The 17,746-nt window shown below is 39.9% G+C and overlaps 1 protein-coding gene across 3 annotated transcripts in view; it reads right to left on the reverse strand.

Annotated features, from left to right (window-relative positions):
* LOC100244360 (protein CHROMATIN REMODELING 20) overlaps positions 1 to 17,746 on the reverse strand; it is a 119,897-nt gene that overhangs the window by 49,126 nt on the left and 53,025 nt on the right. For all 3 annotated transcript variants that reach the window (XM_010661870.3, XM_010661868.3, XM_010661869.3), the window contains 2 exons: positions 14,956 to 15,122; positions 11,158 to 11,299 (listed from right to left, as the gene is read on the reverse strand). In XM_010661870.3, the coding sequence (XP_010660172.1) occupies positions 11,158 to 11,299; positions 14,956 to 15,122 (309 nt within the window). The remainder of the gene's footprint in view (positions 1 to 11,157; positions 11,300 to 14,955; positions 15,123 to 17,746) is intronic.

Consider the following 17,746-nt stretch of genomic DNA (forward strand, 5'->3'; position numbering starts at 1 on the left):
TGAACTACCAAGAATCTGATCACGAATAGGCTCAAGATCCGGATGGAGGCCAATAAGAGTAAGGACCATGAAGAACTTGTCAAGCTGCATTTGTTGAGCCCCAACATCAGGAGTAAGAGGCATCACAGTCAAGAACTGCTCCTTAAGAGAGGCAATCTGACCAATATAAGTAGATAGATCCAAGTCCTGTTGGCTGAGATGGACAATAGCAGAAGCCACCTTATAGAGACGCTGGATATCATTCGTGTATAATCCTTTGGCCTGAGTCCAAAATTTAAAACAAGTTTTATAGGCCTGAAGATGAAGAAGAATTCGGGGATCAACCGATTGCCATAATACACTACATAACTGGGCATCTATCTTCCTCCACTGTACGCAGTCAACCTCAAGGATATCTGCCTCCTGGGTAACCAAGTGATCTTCATATCCTTGACCCATAAACCAAAGTTCAACAGAGGCAGACCAGGAGAGATAATTCTCACTGCCAACCAATTTCTCTGAGGTAATCAGAGGAGATCCAGATAGAACAGAGGTAAAGATCTGATTTTTGGTGGTCATATTCACGTATTTGGATCGAAGAGAGCCCTGGAGAGGAAGAGAAGCAGCACCCAAGCCTCGGAGATGGAGAGGAAGCCCTGTCAGATGTGGTCGGAATGGCAAGAAAGCCAAAAACAGGAAAAAAAAGTGGAGATGCAGGGCTCGTGGAGGACTGCCGGAGGGCTAGAAGGCCAAGACGGCGCCGGACGAGCCTGGAGAGGTGTCGGACGTGGCCGGAAAGTGAGCCACGCGCCGTCACGCGCCAGCGCGTGGGTGACAGTCCGACGGGGAAGATCGGCGCGTGGGGGCGCGTGAGACTCCGGTTGCCGGTGGGGTTTCCACTGGCGTGTAGATCAGCCTCCGGCGGTTCGGAATATGTGGTCGGTGCCCGGAAAAGAGGTCGCCGGAAAAATTCGCCGGAAAGGGTTGCCGGCGTTGTAGAGATCCGACGGCGATGAGGTTGTCCGGGGTGGTTCGGGAAGGGAATGAGGGGACCGGAGTGAAACACGGTCACTGGACGGTTCGCCGGAATTGAGTACACGGCTAAACCGAAAAAAAATTAGGTTTTCTCCTTTGGCTCTGATACCATGTTGAGAGAGAGAGAGAGAGAAAGGAGAAAAACCTTATTTTTCATTCATCTAATCTCTACTTACAATTGAGAGATATATATATACAAGGCTAGGAGTCCTAACTACCATACATGTGACCTATATTAACAAGGAAAGATAGTATACTATACATACATTATATTCAACAAAGTATAAGATGGGGAAACCTCCTATCCTATGTCTACCAAACTTTAAGAAAGCATTTGAGGTGGCTTGTGATGCTTCCCATGTGGGAACTAGAGAAGTTCTTAGCCAAGAAGGATATCCCATGGTTTCTTCTAGTGAGAAACTCAATGAGGCAAAGTGAAGTAATCAAACATTGACACATTTAAGTGAAGTAACTTGAGATTTGGATTTCTTAGAGAATTAGAGTCATAATAGGCTATTAGAATCCTATTAAATTTTGGATTTCTTAGAGAAAAGGTTGATTGATGTAAACTAAAATAGAGTGATTAAATGACATTAGTTCCTTTTGCATGCTTGGCAATTCTCTCGCTTTATTATCTTATATCATTTTATTCATTTCTTGCTACCAAAATTTTAATTCATCCTTCTCCTTATTTCCTCAATTGTTAAATCCCACATCATACAATTGTAGGCAACCCTCTTAGGAAGGTCAATGGGGACCTTGTTTTTTTTTCCTTTTTTCTTTTTTAATCAAAGACAAACATTTTCATTCATCAATCAATTGTTAATTACAAGAAGGATAAGCTATCCTTCAAAGATGTACAAGAGGTGGTAGGAAGTAACTCAAAACTAGAACCACAAAAATTAACCTCTTGTACAAACCTATATATATATATAGGAGAAAATCATTTGACATTCAAGGGGAAAGGAAACCTCCAACAAAGGAAATCTCCTTGTTCGGATAAATGATCTGTAACTTGGTTAGCTAAACAAGGAATCCAAGATAAAGAACAAACTAACTCATTTGCAGCATCTATTATTTTGTGCATTCAATTGTCACACTTCTATGAACCCTCTCCTTATTTTTCACCCAAAGATATTACATCGGCAAAATCTTCCTCTAAAATTAGATTGGATAATATAAAGATTTTGTCTGCATAAAGTCTCTAATAAAGCCAAAGTCTCTACTTCGATGGTGAACCCCATTTCAACATGCTTAGAGAAAACTCTCAATATCATATCAGAATGATCTCTAATCACAGCTCCAATACCTATTTGTCCTAGGTTACCCATCGCATATCATTGACTTCTTCAAACTAATTGGGTAGCAAGCACACTTTCAATCTAGTATTAAAAGGTAGAATGGAATATTCATGAAAGGCTTGGGGGTTGAGGCTCATAGAAAGGAGGGGGAAAAATATCAAGTCCCAAATAGCAACTTCTGATCTCCATCTATCCTCAAAATCCTTGCATTCCTTCCCAACCAAATAAACCAAATCAACGATAAAGCAACCATCTGGCAACGAATATTCCCTTTTGGAAGAGTTCCAAAGATCTTAAAGGAAATTTCCAACATCTCTGCTATGCCTCCAAAAGGAACCCAATCAAGATTAGTATTATACCAAAGTACCAAAGCAATGGCATAGTGATGAAATATATGGTTGGCTGATTCAATACTCTTTAAGCACATCACACAATGGTCCAAACTAAGGGCTTTGTTAGGCCCCCTCAACTGAAACAAGTCGTTAGTATTAACGTTCTTATTTGCCACGAGCCAAGCAAAAGCCTTAACCATTGGTTGGCTTTTAGTTTAAGATTAACTTAGCAAGAACAAGAGAAGTAACAGCACGAGAGTGAGGAAGGACTACAACATCTTCGTAGAAGAAGCACATAAAGAAACATCTTAAGGGAGTCAATGACCAAACTCTTTCATCTAAAAGGACAGTGACATATATACACATGAAGCAAGCACAAAAGAAGACTAGTTAGTCCCTCAAACTCAGGATTAGAAAGGTTTCAACAAAAATTGAAATTCCAAGATGAACTAAAAGAGGATCGATCTACAAATGAGGAAACAAGCATATTTCTAGTCCTTGTAACTTTGAAAAGATTTGGAACTTGAAACTTAAGACGACAACCATTCAACCCAATATCTTCCCAAACCGAATTTTTATGCCGTCTCCCACTAAGTATCAAAAGAAAATAGAAAAGTTGTTGAGGACTTGACAAATATCTTTTCAAGGGCAACTATGTGACCACCTAAAAGACAATTTCATAATTAGGAGTTGGAAATGGTTTGGGATTTTCTTACAAGGATCCAAGAGCATTCAGTGTAAAGAAAAGGTGAGGATAGTCTAGTTTAGAAGGACTCCAACCAAACCTTTCTATAGTTTTTTTGTGGTCAAAGGGAGTAGGAACTTTCCTAATTAATGTGGTTTAAAATCCTTGGATCCCTATAAAAAATGGTTTGCATGAGAGGTAGTATGTAGAAAGATTTTGACCTTGGATCAATTGAAAAGAGAGGATGGATTGTGGCAAATCATTTCTTCTCTACATAATGGCAGGAGAATCAACTTATCACATTCTTCTTCATTGTTTTTTTTTTTTTTTTTTTCTATAGGTAAATTTTTGTCCCCATTTGGACTTGAACATGGAACCTCCCACAAACCCTCCCTCACCCTTTGCCACTTAAGTTAGCCTCAAGGGAATTCTTCTTCATTGTGTTAAAACAAGGATCTTATGGAACTTGCTATTTTGGCTTTTTAGGGTGGAATGGGTATTGTTGTCTTCAGTAAAAGCAACTCTCCTAAGCTGACACTAGAGGATTCTAGAGGAAAAAAATGGAGGCATGGAGGGCTACCCCATTGCATTTATTTTAGACCATATAGAAAGAGAGAAATAGTGGGTCATTTGAAAATTAGGAATAGTCGGATTAGATTCTCAAAATGTTGTTTTTGTACTTTGTATTATTGTGCACTAAAGGATCAATGGATGTGAATTTATTGTCTATTGTTTGGTTGTGATCTAGATAACGAGAAGGAAGTTCCTTTCTCCCTTTTTCATTATTTGGTGCCCTTGTATACATCTCGTATACCTTGGTGCACCTTTTTTTATATTCACATCGTTAATATAATTTTTTGTTTCCCTATCAAAACAAATGAAGGGGCCTTTTGCAAACATGGGAGAAGAAGGAAAACGGTGGTTTGCAGTGGAGTCCAAGTCCTTTGATATCTTTGTTGAGGGGCTTGGAGGGAGACTGAGAGGGGTCATAGTGGAGCGCGGAAGAGGTTACTCCAGGTGGGTCAGATTTAGGGAGCTCAGTCTACGCTACCTTCTGGCAGGACTGGAAGCTTGTTGCAGAGATTTTGAGTTGCTGAGGTGAAGTAAAGGGTGGAAGGAGAGAGGAAGGTTTTTCAGGCTGGAATGCCGGGAGAATGGGGCTGAAAGGTTCTTATTCTGCAAGGTGGTCATGGCAGAATCAAAGAGTTTCTCTCTGGTTTTCCCGGAAGGAAAAGGAAACCATGGGAGTTGGTTCATATTGGCTGAGAAATTAAGGTCGCTCAGGGTTGTTCCTTTTTCTGAGGAAAAGGTGGATCCACAAGTTGAGATTGGGGGCAGTCCGAAGGCTGAAAGTAAGAAGAATGGAAGTGGGAGAATTTCGTATGTGAGTGTAGTAAGAAAGAATGAATGTTTGGCGGAGGAAACTATTTGTCTGCAGATTGGAGAAGGAGTTGTGCAAGGCAAAGAAGAGAAGCTTAGGAAGTGCTTGGTTGGGAAGTTTAGGGAGGGATCTTTCTTAGTTTCAGAGGTTTGGGCTTTGGAAATGTGGGCTAGAAGTACCTGGCAACTGAGGTTTGGCTTGCAGGTGTATATTTTTGGGGGGTCTTTAATCCTATTTGAGTTTGAGGATGTTTTAGAGGCAGAAAGGGTGTTGGTGAGAGGACCTAGGAGGTTCAAGGAGAGACTTCTCAGTTTGGAAAGATGGCAACACGAGACTGGGTGTTTGGTAAAGGAGGGGTCTTACAAGGAGGCATGGGTGAGAGTGTTGGGTCTCCCTTTGCATTTGTGGAGCCGTGAAGTCTTCATTAAAATCGGGGACTGTTGTGGGGGCTTCGTAGCAATGGATGAAGGATCGGTGAATTCGGTTCAAATACAGTGGGTTAGGATTCTAGTGAGGTTGAATGGGAGAAGTCTACCCGTTTCCTCGCAGCTAGTGGTCGAGTCTATGTGCTACTCCATCCAGTTGTGGTGGGAAATCCCCCCGAAATTTTCCAAGGTTGTTCCGAGAAGTTGCAATGAAGGGTCGCCAGAGTCAAAGGTTAGAGGTGACGACGGTGGTGGTCCACACGCGAGTATGGGAGTGGAGAAAGACCTTTTCCAATTGCAGACTGGTAGGGAAGAAGTGTCAAGCTCTGGAGGGAAGAGTGGTTGTTTTGGTGAAGGATGGGACTGTTGTTTTCAAAAAGCAGTTGCAAGCGGGGATGATTATGAAGGCGGTGGCAGGAGGGTCTGTTTGGTGGTTACAGGGGATTCAAAGGGGGCAAGTGGGCCGGTGGGGGAAAGCCCAGTTGAATTGCAAAAAGACAATAGGGGATCTGGGCCCACGGTTGAAGATAGAGGAGGTTTGGGTCGGGCCCAATTGAGAGGCCCTTCTCTTTTAGGGGTGGAGGGTAGAATTGGGGGTGGATAGTCCGTTAGGGCTCCTCGCGGGGGACGATCGCGCAGCAGCGACTGTCCCGTTGGAGTGGTTCAAGTCGACGTCGGCTTGGATCTTAGGCACCGATGAAGCTCTCCAGGCTGAAGCGACAAGGTATTCCTCTATTCCCTTTCCTTTGCTGTCTCAAGGGGTGTAGGGCTTCTCTTCTTCATCTATTTCTTGTCGGAAAAGAGCGGCGAATGGGTTCCAAAGTCGCGGTTGGGGATCGGCAACGGAGATGGTTGAAGTGGATGCGGGCATTAGCCCCCTGAACATGGTTTTTGTTGACAGAAGTGTTGAGGCAGCCTCTTCCGGGGAGGAAAGGGCACTAGTTGTGGTCGGCGAGACGAGTCTCGATGAAAGCAACTCTTTGAGACAGCCTGTGTTTGGAGCGGAGTCAGATGGGGAATGGAAGTCCTCTTGCCTTGCCTAGTTTAGTGACTTTCTGGGAATGCCAACCACGGGATGTGAAGAGGAAATTCTAACCATGCTCAAGAAATGGATCATGAGGAAAGATCAGAAGAATCGGAGGTCTGGGGCTAAAAGGGTCAAAGTTGAATCCTCAAAGTCTGAAAGGGAACTTAAAAGGTTGGAGTGTTCCATTAATTTTAAAAGTCCAGGGCATGGAAGAGCTCTATTTCGAGAGAGTGGGGGTTCAGTCTCTGAGAGTAAATGAAGCTAAGAATTCTCTCCTGGAACGTGAGAGGGGCAAATGATAGCGATAAAGGAGACTCATTAAATCTCTAATCAAGGCTCAGAGAGCGGATTTGGTTTGTCTGCAGGAAACCAAAATCCAAAGTATGTCGTGTAGTTTGGTTCGGTCTTTGGGGGTGGGTAGATTCTTGGAGTGGGGCGCTCTTGATTCTCGGGGTATGGCAGGGAGGGTGTTAGTTTTTTGGGTAGTAGAGTTTTAGAGCTGATTGAAATGGAAATAGGTAGTTTTTCAGTTTCCTGTCGCTTTAAAAATGTGGAGGATGGCTTCTGCTGGGTCTTTACAGGGGTGTATGGCCCTGCTGTTGGGAGGTTTAAGGAAGATTTCTGAGAGGAGTTGGGGACAATCAGGGGATTGTGGTAGGACCCATGGTGCTTAGGGGGTGATTTTAATGTTATTAGATTTCTGGGAGAGAGGAACAGTATTTCAAGACTGTCTTCAGCAATGAGAAGATTTTCATAAATCATTGAGGATTTGGAATTAAGGGATCTCCCTTTGCAAGGGGGGCCTTTCACGTGGGGGGGTGGATTGAATAACCAGATTCAGTCAAGGTTGGATAGATTTATAGTTTCAAAGGAGTGGGAGTATTATTTCAGTGGGGCAGTTCAAAGTCTTTTACCCAGAATTGTTTCTGACCACTGCCCAATTATGTTGGACTGTGAAGGAGCGAGGAAGGGGCCTTCCCCCTTCAGGTTTGAGAATATGTGGCTGAAGGAAGAAGGTTTTAAGGATTTGTTAAGGAATTGGTGGATGGGCTTCCAATTCAGAGGTTCTTTCAGTTTCACTCTGTTTGAAAAGCTGACAGCGCTTAAGGCCTGCTTGAAGATTTGGAATAGAGAAGTGTTTGGTAATGTCACTGCTAGAAAAGAATCAGTTTTAAAGCAGATGATGTTTTAGGATTCAATAGAAGGGGATAGGGTGTTAACTGCTGAAGAGCAAACTCTCATAAAGCAGGCTTTGGAGGAGTATAAGAAGTGGGTGATAATGGAAGAGACATCATGGAGGCAAAAGTCTAGAGAGTTATGGCTGAGGGAGGGTGACAAAAACACTGGTTATTTTCATAAAATGGTCAATGCACATAAGAGGGTCAATTCCCTTGTGAAGATTAAGATAAATGGGCGTGGGTATCAGAAGAACGTGACATTAAGGATGGTGTGGTTTAGGCTTTCCACTCTCTGTTGTCGGAAACAGATGAGTGGAGGCCCAGGTGCAGTGGGCTGCAGGTTGGGGTTCTGGAAGAGGAAACTGCAGCTTTGTTAGAGGTTCCTTTTTCTGAGGAAGAGGTGTTTGGTGCTCTCTCGGACCTCAATGGGGATAAAGCTCCTGGTCCTGATGGTTTCTTAATGGCATTTTGGCAATTCAGTTGGAGCTTTCTAAAGGAGGAAGTTATGGGGTTCTTCAAGGACTTTCATGATCAGGACAAGTTCATTAAGAGCATTAATGCCTCTTTTATGGTTTTAATTCCTAAGAAAGGAGGAGTTGAAGACCTCAAGGACTTTAGGCCTATAAGCTTGGTGGGAAGTCTTTATAAGTTGTTAGCAAAGGTGTTAGCTAATAGGCTTAAAAAGGTGATGGGTAAGTTAGTGTCCAAGTCCCAAAATGCATTTGTAGAGGGAAGGCAAATCCTGGATGCCTCGTTGATTGCAAATTAGGCGATTCATTCGATGCAGAAAAGTGGGGGAGGTGGCATCCTTTCTAAGTTGGATATTGAGAAGGCATATGACCATGTGAATTGGAGTTTTCTTCTTTGGTTGATGGAAATGATGGGTTTTGGAGCCAAGTGGATCAGCTAGATTCAGTGGTGTATTGGGACTGTCAGTTTCTGCATCCTTATTAATGGAACGTCCTCAGGATTCTTCCAAAGTTCTAGGGGTTTGAGATAGGGGGATTCTCTATCCCCCTATCTGTTCGTGATTGTCATGGAGGCCTTTAGTTGTTTGTTGAAGAGAGCGAAGGAGGGAGGGTTTTTGCCGGGATGGCAGCTTAGTGGTAGAGGAGGTGTGGGAGTGGAGATCATTCATTTGCTGTTCGCGGATGACACTTTAGTTTTTTGTGAGCCTTCCATTGATCAGGTGTCCTACTTGAGTTGGCTTCTTATGTGGTTCGAAGCCATGTCGGGGTCGAAGGTGAACTTGGACAAAAGTGAGATCATCGCGGTGGGAAGAGTGGAGAATGTAGAGGAGTTGGCCCTTGAGTTTAGTTGCAAGGTTAGCCAACTCCCTTCTTATTTGGGTCTTCCCTTGGGTGCTCGTTTCAAGGAGGTGGCAACTTGGGATGGAGTTTAGGAAAGGCTGAGGAAGAGGCTTTCTCTTTGGAAAAGGCAGTATATCTCCAAGGGGGGTAGAATGACCTTGATCCGAAGCACTCTATCCAACATGCCTATCTACTGTATGTCCCTGTTTCAGATGCCAAGGAGCATGAGTTTGAGATTGGAACGGATCCAAAGGGACTTTCTTTGGGGTGGTGGGGCCATGGAAAGGAAGCCTCATTTAGTGGAATGGTCTATTGTTTGCTCAGATAAACGAAAGGGTGGATTGGGTGTGAGGAACTTGCCGTTGCTAAATAAGGCTCTCCTATGTAAGTGGAGTTGGCGTTTTGCGGTGGAAAGGGAAGCTTTATGGAGGCAAGTTATAAGTGCAAAGTATGGGGAAGAAGAGGGTGGTTGGAGGTCCCGTGTTGTGAGAGGTAGTTATGGGGTTGGTTTGTGGAAAGCGATTAGGAGAGGTTGGGATGTGTTAGGTGACAATTTGGTTTATTCTGTGGGAAATGGTAAGAGGGTTAGATTTTGGAAGGACAAGTGGTGTGGAGATGATCCTTTGTGTACTTCTTTTCCTTCCTTATTTGCTATATCCTTGGATAAGGAGGCTTGGGTGGCGGATGTGTGGAGCCATTCTGGAGGGGGAGTGTGGACTCCTAGGTTCTCTAAGCGGATTAATGATTGGGAAGTGATCGAGGTAAAGCACCTTCTCTTAAGGTTGCAAGGGAGGAGGGTTTATAGTGATGTGGAAGATCAAGTAATTTGGACCAAGGCAAAGAACGGAAGATTTTCTGTTAAGTCTCTTTACAAGGCATTAGAACCGGAAAGACTAAAAGAATTTCCTACAAGAGTTATTTGGAATTCTTTGGTGCCTCCGAGGGTGAGTTTTTTTGCTTGGGAGGCTACGTGGAAAAAGGCCTTAACCTTGGATCGTATTCAGAAAAGAGGGTTCTCCTTGGCTAATAGATGTTATTTGTGTCTGGCAGAGGAAGAGTCTATTGATCACATTCTCCTGCATTGTGGGTTGGCCAGAAGTTTATGGAGCTTACTTTTTTCCCTCTTTAGGGTTTCGTGGGTGCTCCCCTCTTCAGTTAGAGAGGCGTTATTGGGATGGTTTGGGCCTTGTGTGGGAAAGGAAAGGAAGAAAGTGTGGCTTTCAGCTCCCTTGTGCCTTTTTTGGATTGTTTGGAAGGAAAGAAATAGTAGGGCGTTTGAAAATGAAGAGCAATCAATTCATGGGTGTAAATCGTTTTTCCTTTGTAATCTGTGGGCGTGGACTAGGGGGTTTTTTGGTTCTAGTCCCCCTTCCATTGCTGTCTCCAAAAAGCAACATGCCATATGAGATAATACATCAACTATTGACAAAACCTTAAGCAAGCCTTAGACTTGGAGATTCTCATTTTCGCAAATAGAATTAAATCTCATATTCAATTGATACCTTCATTCTAGAAATAAAACAGGGATATGCCAAAATAAAAGATAAATGAAGCAAAATGTATTGAAGAAACTCAATTATACAAAACAGAGAATCAACCTCTATGTTTGATACTCTACTAATTTCAAACTTGTGACTGAGTAAAAGTTGTTGAAACTGCATAATAGAGCAGCGGTATCATCAATCTTTGTTCACTTCACACTGGTTTGAAACATCTAAATAGACAAGTCACATGCCAAAACTACAGAAACAATTAAACAATCCCTGATAATAGCATTTCTCTACATAATTTTCCTATAATGATGCCAGTTCAATTTAAATCTGAACATTCACACATCACACTGAAATGTTGCACACCCACATCATACAAGCTAAATTTAGCAACATACACAAAAATAAAATGGTAAGAAAGGAGATCCTAACTTATCTGAATCTAAAATCAGGCCTGAAGAATAAACTTAAGAACTATTCCACCATGATCTTTGTGTCCTCTTCCAATGGGCACACAAAGATTTTGTTTGAATATTAGAGAGGACAAGGCAAAGGAAAGAAAATGATGAAAATGGTTTGAGCAAGGGATTCATTGTAAAGTTATTTTATCATTTCCCTCTTTCCCCTTTGTTCCTTCCAATATCAAAATGGAGCCCAAGCAATTGAATTTTTTCATCAGCAATGCAATAAATGAAGGAGAATATTTACATATATAATTTCCATAACCATATATTCCTAATTTGCAGGTACCAAAATTTTACAAAGCCATTGAAGTGCTTCTTTTAACTTCTATGGAATTAAATACATCATACTGAAAAGGTAATTTTTATATTAAAAACAATTAAAATAATCAAATTGATAACATGTTGAACCAATTAATTACTTTTAAAAATGTGGAAATTTACAGGTTAAGTTCAACATGGATAACTTAAACCCCAAATCAATCCATATGACTATTAGTTCAAATTCAGAAGGAATATTATTTAACAACATTTTGAGGTCAACAACAATCACCTGCAGGGCATAGCAAATTTCTCTAGCCATATGGCGATCTTTCACATTCTTCCCAAGGGATAAGTTTCTGAATGCACTATAGCCGATTAAAAAGACACCACCCTTAGCTCTCCACTTTGCAAGCAATTCTGCTCTTCTCTCCCTAGCAAAAAGGAAAATGTCAGCAGCCACATTATGTTCAAGAGTTGTTGAGTCTGAAAGATAACCAGAATGGAAAATAAAATAAATAAATAAACAATGAAAAATAAACCACCAAAAAGAGAAAAGAGGTAAATATCAGGAGAAATATCCAGGGGAAGGAGAATCCATCTGCTTAAATGCTAAACTGTGTCAATGGCAAGGAACATACTGCTAAACTGTGTCCATGATATAAGACATCCTGCAAACCAAGCTTGTAACATCCTTCAAAAGAAATTGGGGAAAATAAAGATAACTAGAATTGAAACTATATCGAAAATTAAGTAGATGACATTTATTTTACAGAGTAAAGGAGACTTGACCTAGAAGGGATACAATGAAAAGCATCAAAAGGAAAGGGTAAAACACCCAAGAAAGGTGGGAAATCATCCAGAGAAGAAGAAGAAGAAGAATGAGAAGCATCGAAAGAAAAAGGGCAAAACACCCAGAAGAAAAGTGGTGAAATGTCCAGAGGAGGAGAAGAAGACAGAGAAAAAGCATCTTTCATCTGGTTAAATGCTAAACTGTCTCCTAACATGCAATATAGTGTAAACTAAAACTTCTAACATCCTTCTGCTCCACCTTGTGTGACATAGAACTAGCAACACCCAGAAAAAAAAATAAATAAATAATGAAATAGCAAGAGGAGGAGGAGGAGGAGAGAAAGACGAAGAAGCTTTCATCTGGTCAAATACTAAACTGTCTCCATGATATGCAACATAGTGTAAACTAAAAGTTATAAACATTGTCTGAAGTAGTTATAACATCCTTCTGATTCCACTGGTGTAACTAAGATGAAAGAAGAAGATGAAGAATCAGAATCTTTGGCTTTGCAATTTCCAAGTCTTTACAAAGTTTCACCAGTTCAAAATTCTCTTATTTCATCTAGCCTTGGACTTTCTCCCCCTCTTACTGGGAATTTTAACTGTTGGTGAACCCTCACTAATTCAGAGATGAAGTATCTTGAAAGACTTATGTCCATTCAATAGTGTTAACATATCACCATCATCCTAAGATGTGAGAGCTTGTTCATTTTCACCTTCCAGCTAATTTTCGATCAAATCTTTTTTCCTAGCTTTATCTAATCAATCAACTTCAGTTCTCTTCTCTCCAGCGAATTTCATTTTAGAAATCAAAAGCTCCATCAAAGGTCAAGGCGTTTCTTGGTTAGTGGCCAACAAGAAGGTTAATACTAATGATGTGCTTCAAGTTAGAAGACTTTTCAAACCCCTCAGTTTAGATTGTTGCACTCTATGTATGAGTAGTGAAGAATCGATACATCACCTCTTTTTCCACCATCCAGTGACTCTAGATTCATGGCATAAGCTACTTAGACAGACTAACTTGGTTTGGCTCCTCCTAGAAGTGTTTGTGACATGCTGATCGTTTCTTTTAGGGGGGTGTTGGGGAGCACGAATAGGGTCAAAGTTCTATGGAAAATCTCGTCTTACATTGATTTGGATAGTAAGGTGGAAAAGAAATGCAAGGATCTTTGAGAACAAGTGGAGGACATCTAAAATGTTATGGGATCTAGTCTACTTCTATTCATCTTTTTGGCATTTACTACTACAACTTTCAAGAGCATTCTTATCAACTTTATTGGATTTCAATATGTAGATCAAAAGGGTTAAAATGGTAAGGTTGAGACATTTTGATGTCTTTTGGTTTATTTTTCTTTTCCTTTGTTCTGATCAGGTTTTGTATTTCGGGAAGGATTTCTCATCCTTCTCTTGTTTATCTGTTAATGAAAATGTTTTTGTCTCTAATAAAAAGTAAAAAATAAAATAACAAAAAAGAATCAGAATCTTTCATATTCAAAAGGCAAAAAAAGTAATACACCCTCCAATATTCCAATGGTAAATTGTGTCAATCATACAGAAGACCGATATTTTATCTTCAAATCAACAATACAACCTTCATTAGTTGAATGCTAACTTGTATCAATGATACCGAACATAGTGATGACCAAAATCTAAAACATCCTCCTTCTCTGTCTTTGAATAATGAGACAACTCTTGTGAAGAATAGCAAGTATTTATATGAAGAATTATGAGTACACTTATGGGGAGATAACAATTAAAATCTACCACAACCACCTAAACTCCTGCATCTTCGCAGCTAGAGAGGTATAATATTTCCTCTAATTACCATTCAGTAATATCACCACTCATTACAATAAAAAGATAACATTACTCTAAACACTCAATGATCATCACAAATAATCTAGATTATACATAAGGGAATAAGAAGAAACTACACAGCTCATTTCTGATTTTGATGGTGTCATTCTCATGTCCTTGCAAAAGAACCTTGTACCTTGCTCTTCACTTTTTGTCATATCAGATAGAGAATCAGTTTTATAAATTTTGTCAAGTACTCACAAAACTTGTGGTGGGAAACAATCTTAATTTCTTGTCTCCTATATTTCTCCATCAATATGTCTTATTGCCTCCTTCTACACATTTTCAATCTCCCTAGAGAGTTCATCCTGGAAATGCAACTTCAATGCTAAATCTCAGTCAAACAGAACACAGTTGTTTTCCAATCTGTTCTCTTTTTTTCTTTTTTTTTATCAGAAGTTGTTCTCTAATCTGTTAATCAGGATGTGTGCATTTTTTCTTCCTCTCCATATGAGAGGATTTCAGGATTACAGCCATTTGGTTGGTATTTCTTTTCATTGCTCATTGCTCCATCCGTCCCTTCTGTTTCTTGCTTCTCTGATTTAGAAACATAAAGGTCCCTTTAAACAATTCTATCAAAGGTCAACTGCTATTAAGGTTTTTTTATTATAATTCACATATCACAGGAAGGATCCCCAATGAATATCCACAGAACCACAATGCATGAACTTTGCATTTTGTACACCTAAAACTTCAAATTTCATAAGTGTATTAGATTGTTGGGTTTTTATCTCCAAGACTAAAGAGTTCATTAGGGAGTGATTCTTGGAGGGCTAGAAGCATTTCCTAATATTTGGAAGAATTTTCCTAAAAAAAATTGTTATTTGGAGAAGTTCTAAAATCATTTTCAAAAATTAAGAAAATAACTTGAAGTCACTTTTGGACTAACAGTAAGTGCTTCTTCCAAAAATCACCCTTTTTTTTATTATACATCCATAACCAAAAAACACTTTTAAAGCATTTTTTTGGTTTATATCTAAATGCTAACAGATTCCCCATAAAAGCATTTCTAATAGAAGTGCAATTAACAGAAGATTGCTTTTACAAAATCACTGCAAAATGAGATATAAATAAATGTACTCTCAAGCAAGAGAAACCAGCCCATCATTGCAACAGGACACTTCACGACCAAAATTTTATAATTTCCATTTTTTTCCCTTCTTGGGACTCAAACATGGAATCCCTCACATCCCTATCGCAACCCCTTATCAATTGTTGGAACCACAATATTGTACTGATAAATGAAGGAATGAAGCCATAGCATATTACAAGAGAAGTGCACAACAATACAATCCCATCAATAGAAACATCTATAGGTATGTTCAGCGAACATGCACAAGGTATATAACAAGTGGTATGAAAAAAAATGCATCCATCATATAAACAGAAGCTCAGTAGGTGAAATATATTTAATGTGATAACCAAAACATGCATAATTAACCTTGAAACATCTTCCAACATGAAGACACGAAGAGGCTTCAATTCCAAAGGTCTCCATTTTATGAACTCCTGTCGCCAATTGTGCAGCACATTTACAGGTGTAACGATAAGTGCAGTTCTTAATCCTAAGTCAATACTTCTCATTGCAGTATATAAGAAAGCTATCACCTGCATACAGAATTTGACAATTCAGGCAAGCTCCATCCATCAACCAACAAAAAACAGTATTATCCAGGTATAGATGCTACCAATTATCATCAAAATCCACAGGAAAAAAAAATAGAGTGAGCAATCAACAACTAATGCTTGTACTAATGACAATTTTCATGTCTGTGAGCTAGAATGCAATAAAAATGTCGAACTTACAAAGAAGGAAAATATCTAAACTCACTCAGTCAAGGTCATCTCTAGGATAGAGAGAATTCAGTATAATTATTTGTTTCGGGTGGAACATCAAGATGGTAATCTGGCGGCCATACCACCACCTGTATAAAGCTATCTCCTAGTATAATCTGTTTATGAGATGATTTTTCAAGGAGTGACTAGTCTGTTCATATTCAATATCCCAGTCTACCACAGGATCCCAAACACTTGAAAGCCGAAAAGAGCCTTTTTATCCCTATTCTTGTTCTCCTCCTTAAATCCTAAAATATTGAAGCTCTAGCCCACCTATTCGTTAGATAACCAAGCTAGGGTTGTCATACATGAATTTTGGTATCAAAGCTAAAATTCTAGGCTTGAAGGTGTATACTACTGGAAGAGTGGAACAAATTATGCAACAAAAGTGGAAGCTTATAATTTTTTTTAGTGTGACTTATAGTGTCTACACCAAAGGCAAACAACAAGTTGGCTTGGTGGTGTGCTAACATCTTCTGAACCCGTGTTTTTTGACAAGGAAGACTATGCACTACGATTATTGATGAGGTAGTAATTCTAACATAACTTCAAAAGAACTTGTAAGAAGCTTAATCTAAAAATAGAGAAGGATCCAAATAAATATCAAATAGTATGGGTAAATGACACATATTTAGATGATTATCGTGGTTCAATAATATTTAACTTTAGTAATAATTTTCAGCTATTAGTATGGTGTGATTTTTTCCGATAAAAGTTGCCCATATAAGGCTTGGAAGACTGGTTTTTTTATGGAATTCGAATATTATGGCTATGAGAACACTTGTACACTCTTGTGCAATGAGCATAAAAAAATTCTCTTTCCAATGAAAGAGATTCCACCACCTAAGCAACTAGTAGAGAAATCAGTATCTCTGAACTAAAAGAGTCATCAAATACTCCTATTAAGAAGCAATTTGAAGTTTAGATCTAGGATAAAGGAGTCGTCTATTATGAATATGGAAAGCAAGATGTGATGGGGCCTGTGCTAGAACATGTAGGTGAGCTAAACAAAGTACATTAGTTGATTGGGACTCTACTAACCCTTTTTTTGATAGGGGTTGACTCTAGTCACTTGATTCCCACAATGCTAAAGAATGAATTGCTATGGCTCTGAAATCTACAGCATGATATTCATCTAACTCGAAACTCCTCTTTTCCAAATTTACTCGCCTACCATACACATCACAGGAAGCACATGGACTCCAAAAGATAAGTAAATAAATTCTCTACAAAGGCCTTCATTCAACAAAAGTTTCTTTATGATACTTCCTCGTTACTAGTTTCTATGAAGGATAAGTTATACAAATGGCTAGTCATAATCTTTGGATTAAACAACACACCAACCAAGTTAATGCAATTTTTGTAGTCTATATGCCTATTGGTGGTACATTGAGTTTCAGGCATGTTCAGGGAAAGTCTATGCTTGAATTCTCAAAGTAAAAGATCGATACAACTCATTTGAAAATTCTAAATCTTACATTGTTATACTATTATGGTGAGTGTCACACTCACAAATTTTTCCCTCAAATTTTTTATGATGTGTGGCACTTAGAAGCCCTCTAAGCTAGCCTACTCTTGCCAACACGAGACTGCACAAGGAAGCAACAAGGAAACACAAGACAAGGCAACAAAAATTACAATTTAAGTCTTTCCTCAAACTTGTATTATGTTACACAAAGTTACAAGAATATTAAGCCTATTCTTGCAAGCAAAACTCCCACACTATCTTTCATGATTCAATGCTTTGAATGGCAAGTGGCACCTCTATTTATAGGCTTCAATCAGTCGACTACATAGCACATTCATAAGAAAAACCTATTTTGAATTCAAACGTCTTCAACCACATCATTGCTTCAACCATTTGCCACGTGTTCCATGACTGATTTAAAACCCCACTGTTGTTGCCACCTCTAGCAACATGCATTCTGTGCCTCCTTATCAATTTCACATGTCCACAAGCTCGACAACCCATGCCTTCATGTTAGGAACAGCTTGCTTGACTTGGTCTGTGCTAGGTGTCTCCCACCTCAGCCCCCACATGTCAGCTCATGTCTAATGTTAAGACCATGTCAATAAACCCTTGCTTGGGCTTACCCAATGCCAAGATGCCTTCCTTGCTTGAGTTCACCCTAATGCTAAGGACTCCCCCTTATGCCATGCATGTGTTAGCTTGCACCTTGTAGTCGAGCCCGTAAGCATCAGCCCACTTACGTGTCTTGATCAGCCCCTTGTGAGTGTCAACTCATTGCCTGCATGTCTAGGCAGCCCATGTATTTGCCAAGCCCTCTCTTAGCCCACAGCCATGTATTGCTATGTTGGCCCACATGTATGTCAACCCACTTGATCAAACCATCTCGCCAGGCATGCTTCTGTGTGTACCATAATCACGCCCCATG

This window comes from Vitis vinifera, chromosome 14, assembly GCF_030704535.1.
Source record: "Vitis vinifera cultivar Pinot Noir 40024 chromosome 14, ASM3070453v1".
NCBI classification, from domain to species: Eukaryota; Viridiplantae; Streptophyta; class Magnoliopsida; order Vitales; family Vitaceae; genus Vitis; species Vitis vinifera.